The 12,047-nt window shown below is 37.2% G+C and overlaps 1 protein-coding gene across 2 annotated transcripts in view; it reads left to right on the plus strand.

The window, feature by feature from the left end:
• The window catches only part of usp37 (ubiquitin specific peptidase 37), a 130,429-nt gene that overhangs the window by 30,724 nt on the left and 87,658 nt on the right, over positions 1-12,047 (plus strand). For both annotated transcript variants that reach the window (XM_051930598.1, XM_051930599.1), the window contains exon 2: positions 1,609-1,834. In XM_051930598.1, coding sequence (XP_051786558.1) covers positions 1,676-1,834 — 159 coding nt within the window. In that variant the 5' untranslated portion in view covers positions 1,609-1,675. The remainder of the gene's footprint in view (positions 1-1,608; positions 1,835-12,047) is intronic.

The following is a 12,047-nucleotide window of genomic DNA, read 5'->3' on the forward strand; positions in this document are numbered from 1 at the left end:
AAGCAAGTACGACATTAATGTAATCCAGCATTGTTAATCTAACTTTGAATATATTTGAATATTTATCTTTAATATTCAAACCTTATTTTATAGCTAATTTGTTAACTTTTCAATGCTGAACAAACTAGCTTACGAATTCCTGTACTTTCCTGTCCCATGTTTACTATCAGAGAGACTGTTTAATGCCGGAGGCAGTGTAGTCACATGTTGCCGTTCATGTCTCAAACCAGCAAAAGATGACATGCTGGAGTTCTTGACAAAAAATCTGTAAAGACTGTAGTAAGTGTTAAGAAGAAGAGGAGATGTCAGGGAAACAAGTATTATGTAAGGATTCTGTTTGCAGTAATTTAGAAATTTTATTTGTTCTGTGGTGTATTCTATGGTGGCAGCCTTTGTGGGGGTGGGGGGAGTTCAAAAGGTAAATGCTGGTTATCTGCAGATAACCAGCATTTATTTGAATGTGCAGTATTTAGATATTTTGTGTGACATTTATATTCTGTTTTTATTATAATATTTAGTTATCACTTTTTTGATAATTATTGTGTGGTTTGTCAATTTATAAGCTAAATCCTGGATATCATTAAATGATATTGTATTGATTGTGCAATATTTAGATTCTACTTCTGAGCCACAAGCCACAAATTTTATGATAACTATTTCTTTGTTCTATGCCAATTAAAGAATTTAATAAAAACGCCATCCTTCCGTTAAAATATAAAGCAGTTAATATTTTGATGGTATCTCATGGTAATACCCTATCATGTTTTACATGTATCTTACACAATCAATATTGAACTGAAACTTTAAAAAGTTATATCGCAAATCAAATCTTAATTACAATATCAGTCAGAAAAAATCAGTTACTTTCCCCAAATCATTTGAGCCCTAATGCCCAGTGTACCTAGGATATGCCTCATTCCCTGCATAACTAAACCGAATAAGCCAGTGGACAGATGATTTGATAAACTACTGCAACCTTATTCATTGTAATGAGATAAATAATGTTATATTAGAAATGCTGAGGAGAATAGTCAATTTTTGATCTTTTTTGTTCAAATGCACAACACTACAAGTTGAAACAATTGACACAGGTGATTAATTGTTTGGATCATTGCAGTGTCAAAGCATACACAAATTGTGTGGTGTTTTTTTTACATTTCTTGATTAATTCCGTAATGGGATAAAAATGGTGATGATAAAAGCTTTATTACCTTGAAAACACAGCTAAGATAAACCATACAGAATTTTTAAATAATAGCTATGATTCCTGCAATCTCATGCTTATATTCAAGCTCTGTTATCTATGCTGTATATTTTTAAGAGAAAAGATTAAACAATTTTATACTTTTAATGTTAGTGTGAATTAGGATTTTCTTATTTTACCAGCAGGTTTTCTCTGTTTTTAAAAAGTTTAAGGTTAACACTATATTTAATCACAAACTGTGCCTAATGCAGTTATAGTATTATTTTTGTGTTTCAGCTGTAAACTGCATTATTTCTAATCATGTGAATTATACTGCAATGATCTACAGGTAATGAATGAAAATAGTGTACATTCTGGGGACATCTTTGAGTTCATTCTTTTTATTTTCTTTCTCCTTTTTATAGAGCTATAAAAGTTTGTCACAAGTGTGCCTTGTCAAACTTTGACTGGATTTTCCCATCAGCTTAGGCTATGGCATCAGTCCTGAAACTGTCTGGCAGTGTAAGGATATCTAGCTTACAGCTGGGAACTACAAAATGGAGGGAAGGCGGATTTGAGATCAATGAAAAAGAAAACAAAGTCAGTCTGTTGGTGTGGTTCACTAGTGGAGGTCTACCAAAGACTTTTCAGGTAAAATCACTTTCAAGTTGATTATACAAACATTCATCCTTTGTGGCAGTCCAGGGAGGTAGACCAAAAGGATGGGAAGAGTAGTCTTATTTTTATATAATTTTTCAAATTTAACAAAAAACAGTATAACAAAAAAAATAAACATTAACATTTTTCTTACTTTTGAAGACTTAGTGTTTTTCATTTTTGCAAACTTATATAAATGTTTAATAAATTAGAAGCCTTAGTCACATAGAGGTTGTTGGGTTTTTATTTATTTATTTTTAGATTTTTCCTTTACTAAAATTTGACTTTAATGTTTAAATTGAAAAAGTTGCCTTCTTATTATTCATTTTAAATTCTCTTGTTTGGTTAATTTTCAGTTTTAAGTTTGCCTTATGGGACTGAGCATGTGGGTTTATATATAGGCCCACACATGGACACGATTAGTAACCAAAACACATTCATACTACTTTTGGCTCATTTGATCAGTGTGTATAGTCTCCTAGTCAGTGGATAACAGTTTTTGGACACTACAATGTCCCAGCAGAGTAATTAAGATTGTGGTGATGGAAAAAAGAGTTGTGCTTGTTATTGCTGGCTTTAACACTAGAATCCCTGAAGCCTATGAAAAAAGTCGTAATCCTGGGCCACTTTAAATTCCTTTGCACCTCTCCATCAGCCTCTTTGTTTTGCAAATGTGTCAGTCAGTAGAAGCAGCCTGCTATCCCATCCCCCACCAATGCAGCTGAAGTTCTCCCAGCTCAAGTCTCTTTATCTGGGTGTGAGGTGCCTGGAGTTGTATAGGGTAAATAATATACAGTATCGTTATTTGGAATACATACATTTCATGTGTGTTCCTTGTCTACATCAATATGGGTAAATGTAGGATGACAAGAAATGCTGAACACATACCTAAAACAGAAACCTTTTCCATGTTTTAGTAATAATGAGGTGAAGTATATAATGTATGAAGACTTCAGTCCAAATATGAAATAAACACATGCACTTTTATTCAAGAATATAACCAAAGAAGAAAAATCATTCAATTTACATGTTGCTCTCAATGAGTTTAAAACCCAAGCTCAAATGTCAGTTCGACAGAAAGTTGATACGTCTTCTTGATGGTGCTGAGGTATGAACTGTTGCATGTTCAAGTCCAGGTGCTCTTCATTTTGAGTAGTGAGCTGCTATTTTTATTACTATAATATAATAAAAACGGGTCAGGTCACCAGTGACCTGAGATGAAGACTGGACTGCTTTGGTATTGTATCTCTCCGGAAAATCCTTGGGTACCGTTGGTTTGACTTTGTGTTGAATGAGCGGTTGCCCATGGAGTCCTGAATGAGGCACATTACTTGCATTGTGAGGGGGTGTCAGTTACGGCACTATGGCCATGTAGCGCGTTTCCCCGAGGGTGATCCGGCTTGTAAGATCCTCATTGTTGGGGACCCGAGTGGCTGGACCAGGCCACGGGGTTTCCCACGTAACACCTGGCTGCGGCAGATAGAGGGTCATTTCTGGAGGGTGGGACTGGGACCGCCTGTCTGCCTGGGGGGTTGCAAACCAGGATCCAGAGTTGTTTCATTGTGTAGTGGGTGCAGCAACGCACTGTACCATTGCATGCTACCCACCTTGACTTGATAATAAAAACATACATTTGATTTGAGTCTGTAACACCCGGTGTAAAAGTTAGCACTTTATTTTTTATTTTTCAGTTTTATTCTGTCAGTGACGTTCACGTGGTACAACAAACTTGCCTCTCCTTCTCTGAGTTGATGCCGTTTATCTCCATTCTTTTCACGAGCAGCAATGACTACAGGTTGTGGTTGATGCCCACTCAGAACTATTTGTTCTACTGGCAATCAAAGATATGATGCCCCGTGACTGCTATCAGGCTATCATCGGTATTTGCTCTTTGACAACAAAGACACCTGTGCAGACCGTTTGAAAAGCAACAGATTTGCTTTCATTTCTGCCATCTGGCAATGTTTTGTTCAGAACTGTGTTTTGAGTTACAACCCATGTCAACATATCACTGTTGATGAGCAACTATTTCCAACCATGGTCTGTTGTCCTTTCTTGCAATACATCCCAACCAAGCCTGACAAATTTGGCATAAAGTTTTGGATTGCAGCAGATTTGGAGAAAAACTACATGTGCAATCCCACTCTTTATTTACAAAAAGATCCCAGTCATCCCACGGAATGAAGACTTTCTGAGACTGTGGTCATAAAGCTTATGGAGCCATTTCTGGACAAAGGCAGAACCGTAACAACAGACAGCTTCTTCATAGCACTTTCCCTGGCTAATAGAGTGCTGTACCGTACTACTTACAAGACATTTCTACCTTCTTGATGGATAAAAGTGCAAACCATCTGTACAGATCAGAAACAAATGTGTTATGTGAAGCATGACTTCAAATAAGTACTGCATGTCTTCGCCAATGAGAGCCTTGAATATTGGAACTTATTGAGTGAAATAATTTTTTTCCTTAGTTTGTGGCCATTTGCTGGTTGCAGCACCATTACAGTAAGGAAGACAACTGAGAGAGTTCTACCTCTGCAGCTCCACCGCCGCTTCTCTTAATGCTTTAAAAACAAAAAAACATACAGCCTTTGCAGCCTGCAGAGGTTGATTTTAGCAAATATTAGGGTCCATAAGGAGAACATAATAAGCAAAGGGTGTGAGCTCTGTGTACAAGTAAAACATCTCTGCTTTGTAAGAATGTATAATATAAGAAGATTTCTTTGATGCGTATGATGAAATTCTGATTCATTTGAAAAGTTCAACTAAATTCAGAGACAGCAAAGCTGCTTGGAAACACTCATTTGCAAAGAAAACAGTGTTCTGTTTACTCCGGATTAATGTGAGGGCTGTTTTTATTGCAGAAGACTTTTCATTGCCTTATTGGAGAAAGCACAGCCAGTTGCCTTAATTGTTCAGGGCAATATATATATATATATATATAAATAAAATTCACTAAGTCCATGACAAGCAAGACAGAGTCATGCCCGCCATCTCACAGAGCCCCACCCACCAACAATTCACTAAGCAGCCGACCATGGCACGCAAGACAGAGACCATGGGATATGCACAACAGAGCCCCGCCCGCCAACTCTAACCCTCCTCCCGCGTCATGGGATAGCACGACAGAGCCCCGCCCACCAACTCTAACACTCCTCCCACATCCATTACCTTCACATTGTTTTCCTTTTATTTCTGATCCCATTCAACAACTATATGGCGACATCGACTTCTCAACTGTGACTCCGGAACAAATCAGTACGCAAGCTATATTAAGCATCACCAACGAAGACTCGCTACACCTTAATGAACAAGTACTGAAACTTATCCCTACCGATGAAGTAACTTTCACCAGCGTTGACAAGTTTCATTCCCTGAAGAATTTCTTAACAGTCTTACTCCCACTGGCATGCCTCCGCATAAATTCAAAATTAAAATTGTTTCAGTCATTATGCTTCTCAGAAATCTCATGCCAGCGAGAAGTCTCTGTGATGGCACTAGACTGACTGTTACCAGCATTCACCGCAATGTACTGGAGTGTAAAACTATCGCAGCTCCTACCTCACAAACTGTCCTTATTCCCTGGATATCACTGACCCCATCAGATTCAAATTTGCCTTTTACTTTTACACGCAGACAATTTCATGTTAGATTGGCCTTTGCAATGACAATTAATAAGGCACAGGGACAAACTTTCAAAACGATATGCCTGTATCTGCCAAACCCAGTTTTCAGTCACGGACAATTGTATGTTGCTCTCTTCAGAGTTGCATCTTTTCATTCACTCAGTCGTATCCTCAAACCCACCCCATTTGGACAACTGTGTCATTCAGGAAGTGTTCACCCATCAATAAATAATTATGTGGCGTATGCTACGCCACGGGTTGGCTAGTTCTCTTATAAAGCAACTGGTAGAAGCAAGTCTCTATGCCTTTTTTTTTTTTTTTTTTTTACAAAAGTTGAGAGACTGGGCATTTAAAAAAAATAATCGGACCAAATAACAACGTGCATTTCAGTTTAAAAAACAGACACTCAAATAGTGCCAAATGCTTATCTTCAAACTTACATAGAGTGCTGTAAGTAATAAAAAAGTGAATCCAACTGTGTGGACCTTCAGCTTCAAACAGTGCAATGAGCCAGTTTCCTGTTGCTTCTTTGTGGCATGGCCAGTGTGTGCGCCCTGAAGATTGGAACTCTTGAGTTTTTTTTGGTGCGGTTACCTCTCAGCCCAAGTCACATTTTAGCCATAATAATTAATCTAGCATAGTTTAGATACTATTTCCTAACCTTCCGAGATGCTTAAAAGATTATTGCACAATTAAAGCCCACTCAAAATTAGTTTGTTTCCTTCTTCTCCATTGAAGTTTCGGAACATTTCCACGATTTTGACGAACTCACAGCAAAATGAACTCTGCTGTGTTCACTTATCACTACTCATGAGCAATTTGTTTAACAAGAGTGAATGCAAGTGTGAACAGCAGCCTTCAAACTTAAAAGCAAAGCTATGGAAAATGGGATTTTCTGTGTGTGTATAAAGTGATATATAAAGACAAGTCAGAATGGGTTATTATAAAGCTATTGAAGCCCTGTGGAATTCAATGCGCCTTTCTAAATTTATTGTAGAAATGTTAAAGCGTAATTGTTTCTTATCTTTTTGCACTTGTACTTTTGCTCATTGTTTTGTCATTTTGATTCCGTGGATACTGTTTGCCAAACAACAGTCATACTAATTGGTAAAGTGAGAACGATAGTATTGGCAGATTTTTTTTTTTTTTTAAAACACCAAGTGACTTGATCAGGGAGTGATAAAATTAGCTGATCTCAAAAAAACTTTTTTTTTTCCCCCCAGAACCTACTTTTATAAGCTCTATGATAATTTAGTTGTTGTTCTCCTTTATGCAAAGTATTATGGTACTTGAAGAATTGCAGGTGTCATTTTGCTGCATCTTCCTGTAAAGACTAGAGACAATAGACAGACTTTAGGAAAGAAGGCAGGAATATTGGCATTTACATTAAAGAAGTGGAGTTTTAAAGTGAAAAAGGTCATCTGAGGAGTCATTATTTACATGGAGAGAAACGGCAGAGTTAATAATAAATAATAATACATTTTATTTATATAGCGCCTTTCCCATGCTCAAGGCACTTACAGAATAAATAAAGAACGGCGGAATATACAGTATATAGTATTGTACAAACCAGATAAATAAAAAAAGAAGATTAAGACAGTAAATTCTGAGAATAAAACAGACAACATAATTGATGGTCTCGCACACACACACACAGGTTACATTAGCAACTTGACAGAGAGGTAAACTGAGAGAAGGGTAATAAAGTCAAGTAGGGCTAAAAGCCTTCCTGAGTTTAAGGAAAGAGAGGCGCTTCTTTGGCAGAAGTTATAAGAGAATGAGTTGGGATGTTTTCATTATTTTTTTTATTAAAGCGGAGTGAGGACTGTGAGCAATCTTGTGTTTAGTACACAAATTCACTTTTTTAATTAGATAAAGAACAGATAAAGTAGAATTTGCCCTCACTGCTTAATAAACAATAGACTTGTTAGATTAAGAGTAGGAATACAACTGGTTTTGGTCATGTACAATGCTCATGTACTTGTACTTGTAAAAATACACCTATGCCTATAACCAATACTATTAACATGATTATGTAAACGTTAAGGAGAAGAAAAAAACTGAACACAAAATACAGTGTGAAAATCCTTTATAATTAATTAATCAAACCAAAGCTGATAGCAGACTGTAAACAATGCTCTGCTAAAATATCAACAAGAGGTATGAAAACTAGTTAATACACATGAGTAACCTAATTAAACATCTCAAAAATAAATGTAAAGAATGAGCACGGCGAAATTGCTTCTGGTGGTTCGCATCATCAATCAGCGTATTATAGACAGTCAAACACTGTCAGTAGTTGATAACGTGGGATTTCAGTGCCTCCTGAATGTGATAGAACTCAACATTCCAAGTCATGCCCACGTCACAGAGATTGTCTTACCAAAATGCACAAATTTGTTAAAAAGCACGTCTATCATCCGCTTAACTACCCAGTGAATAGATGAGAATTTTACTCTCCAGTGGATTATGTGGCATGCAAAGCAGTTTCAAGGCTCCCATACAGTCCAAGCAATAGCAGATGCATTTCAGTAAATGCTTGGCACTTGGGCCATTCCCTAAATATTGTATGCCCATTGTGGTCCTCAACAATGGCAAAAATATGTTAAAAGGCATTGATTACTCTGGAGTCCCAAGCCTTTATTGTGTTGCTCATATACTCCAGCTGTCAGTGGCAGAGAGCATTTTTGTACAGTGAAGATGCTGTGGCAGTCTGGTGTAAAATAATCCAGTAGTTGGGTATTTTAAGCATTCCGCTTTAGTGTGCTTCCACTTAGGTGACATTAAGCATCGGCCCTTTGCTCGATCCAAGGTATGTCCATTTAACAGGGTATGTGATGCACTTCAGTTAAAAGCAGCATGTGTGGATGTACCACTGTTTGGTTTTTCTAGGTCACATACTCTATTTTAAACAGGGAAACTAAATGGTAAATGCTAAGTTGACTTACTTAAAATTTGAAGAAAAAATTACCTTCAATATTTAAACTAAACTACATATTTTTCATATATTTTATTAATTTGGAAACATACTCTAACTTTCTTAGCTTTTTGTAATTGAAGAGTTTGTTTCAGACTCGATAAACTCCTGGTTGTAACTTTCAGTGAAATGAAGAGCTTACGGGTCACTTAATATACATTTTGGGTGATCATATTACAGTATTATAATCTTGTTTTTTTAATAGACATGAAGAGTATGTTTCTTTGCAAAACATGGTTTCTGATGCATCTGTTTTCTGATGGAATCCAAAAGAATAGACTCCGCGCTTTGCTTCATTGTTGCTGCATAATGTGTACTGTGTTACTTTTATTGGTTTGTGTGTCTTCATTTATATTGATATATAGAGAGATATAGAGATCTATCTCTAGGATGGCTAATTTTAAAAAAAAATCCTTAATTGACAAACTTTCTTAAAATGCATCTTGGAACAATGTCTTCAATCACATAGATAGATAGATAACATGCCTTAAAGTAGTGCTGGGTGGTATGACCAAAATTCTATATCACAGTGTTTTTCAAAATTATACCGGTTTCATGGTATTCAACGGTATTTTTTTTCCCATGCATGAGTGGATGTTAACCACATTTTCCACTGCACTTACTGCAGTAGTCTGGCTAAGAAGAACCTATTCCACTGTCATGAGAATTGTACATTGTACAAAAAACATTTTAATGTGCACACAAGTATTAATACAGGTTTGCATGGCCTCATAAAATGATAGTTTTCAAGAGGGTGGCACTAATGAAGAGAAGGAATCACATTGCATGATAGTTGCAGTCAAAATATAGAACCTTTTTATTGAACAAATTTTGCAAACAACTTAAACTATCATTTTGACAACATATTTTCAACCATCCAAAAAGGCATTTAGACTTGGTAAAATATCCAGAGGTGCTTGTCAAAATTTGTATTGTACTGAACATGTCTTAGAAAAGGAATAAATAGTAAATATTTTTGTAAACCAACTACACTTTCTGTTAATGTTAACAATCTCTGTCCACTGACACGTTAAAGTGACTTTTTAAACAACTTTACCATCATTTAATCTGCATAATATTTAAACTAGTAAATAATAACAGTAAAATAAATAATAGTGCAACTTCCAGTAATAATACTATTACTTCAAGGCTTCATGCCCAGGTACATTACATAGTATTCACCAAATAAAAATAAAATAAAACAAGTGCAACTTGGTGAAGGCATCTTTACCAACTGAACCATCATTAAGGCAAATTGCATTAATATAGGCCTTCTTTCAAGCTAGGACAGCAGGAATGCACGGTGGGCTGGCTACCTGGCTGTCTTTGTGAGACAGGTATGGAGGGGTGACCATTGCAGTGAGACGCAATATGGTTTGTACCTTGTGTCATCGTGTCTGTCATCCCAGGCGAACGTTGCCATGGGTGCATCAGCTACAGGAATGTGTTTAGCACCATGATCAACTGGGGACTGATCAGCTGTTCCCGGTACCTCACTTTCGTTTTTGATCTTCATCTCCAGATCACTTGCATCAATATCGGAGACCGACAAGTCAGAGTCCGATTCAGCGATAATACGCAAAAATGTCAACCATGGATTATTTTGCTTTGAGCATTCATTTTGGTATCATTCCACATGCCATTTTAGAAGCTGTTTGCTCTTCGCTACTCACGTAAGCACAGGGAATCTAGGTTAAATCAACAAAGCTAACTTTTCTTGTAGCAAAAGCATATCGAAAAGTGCTGTAACAACAAGATCACTGATCTCTGTCAATCGCTAGCTAGACTGAGGCATCTCACAACGTGGGAGTTTCCGGCAACGTAGCGTACTGCATCGCTCGGCCCACAGAAACATTTGGTTGCCGTGCCAACTTGAAAATTTATATTTTACACAATTTTATATAAATTATCTTGCTTTTGACATCGTAAGTTCGAAAAATCTAAGTTGAACCATCATAAGTAGGGGACTACCTGTGCTGACTGATAATAGGGATAACAGAAAACTGATTATACACACATTCATTGTACATTTCTTATTAGTATGGTATGTTTTTACTACCATTACTTAAAATAGTTTATTATTTTAATAACTATTACATACTTATGGCTGTGTGAAGCCTGTGTCCAAAGCACTGGTACTCCAAAGCATGTTTGCGGCTAAGGTGGTGCAGGAAATTGCTTGTGTTGCAACTTTAGCGTGACAGCATTTGCAGTAAATAATTGTTTGGTCCACATCCGACCTTTTAAAACCAAAGTATCTCCAGACAACAAACACGGCTCCTTTTTTCGGCAGAAGTTCTTTTTGTGTCATCATGTTCAACTTTATTGTCTGCTACAGCTTCAGTTTCAGAATGTTCTCCGTTGCATGCGTGTTTAGTGGTGTAGCAGTGAAAAAGGTCCCCCACTTAAACAGTTTCCTGCTGCGCCACGTTCTGAACATGGCTTAGGTTATTTAAACCGATGTTGCGGTATAAGAAAAATCCATATCATAACAAAAATAAAAAACAATTTTCGGTATGAACTGGTATACCTCCCAGCACTACCTTTTTAAGTATCAAAAATTGTGCATTGATTGGGTATAAAATGGTCATGCATATCATGAGAAAAAACATGTTTCATGTTATAGATATAAGGATTGGTTCTTTTCAAACCTTGGTATAAAAATGGAGGCCAAAGAGATGGTATTGCTGGAGCTTCAGGAATTGTGAGGCCTAGAGGCAGCTGGATAGGATTATGCGGCACTGTGTGCCAAAAGTCCCTGGAAGGACCAACCGAGTAGTAAGTTGGAGTGCATGTTTAATGTGATTGTAGATAAACATGCAACAGCATCAATAAGCTGTTTTCCAGTAGCTGCTGCCGTATAGCTGGAAATATGCCTGGGAGATACCATAGATTTTGTTCAGAAAAACCACTTAAGTATGGGTCAGATGTCAAGGAAATATTTCCATGAACTAGTGTAGAGAATGAGACTATTTACTGTAGTGCACTGTCGCATATTGTTAATGAAACCAAAAGCTTACAGCTCAACATGTTGAAATACTTTTGTTCATCGAAAGCAATCTGACACTTTTAAAAATGCTGTCATCTATTCTGTGCAATGTCCCCTACTTTGAGTTAGTTGTTGAATTTTTAATTACTTTATTCCAAATTAGGATTCACACGATATTTGATATTAACATTGAAGTTGACAGTTGATGGAGATAGATAGACTATACTATCCATCCATCCATCCATCCATCCATCCATCCATCCATCCATCCATCCATCCATCCATCCATCCATTCCAGATAGGAACGACAACTTCCGTGTTCCACTCACTTTAGATGATGCCTGTCTCGCAAATGGAAACAAACATTGCTTGCAATGCCTGGAGGACAGGCTTACCACCAGCCTGGACAACTTCACCATGGATACCACGGATGCCTGCAGCCTTACCCAACCTCAGCTGGTTCACCACCTGTGCAATCTCAGTCAGACTGGGTGGTTCACAGCCAATTGGAGGATCAGCCTGAAGAACCGAGGACCCAGAGATATCCAACTTCCTATATGCAGGATCAGCTGCTCAAAGTAGCCAGCTCAGTGGATCACAACTGCAGTGTCATCC

The sequence above is a fragment of the Erpetoichthys calabaricus genome, chromosome 8 (genome assembly GCF_900747795.2).
Source record: "Erpetoichthys calabaricus chromosome 8, fErpCal1.3, whole genome shotgun sequence".
NCBI lineage: Eukaryota > Metazoa > Chordata > Cladistia > Polypteriformes > Polypteridae > Erpetoichthys > Erpetoichthys calabaricus.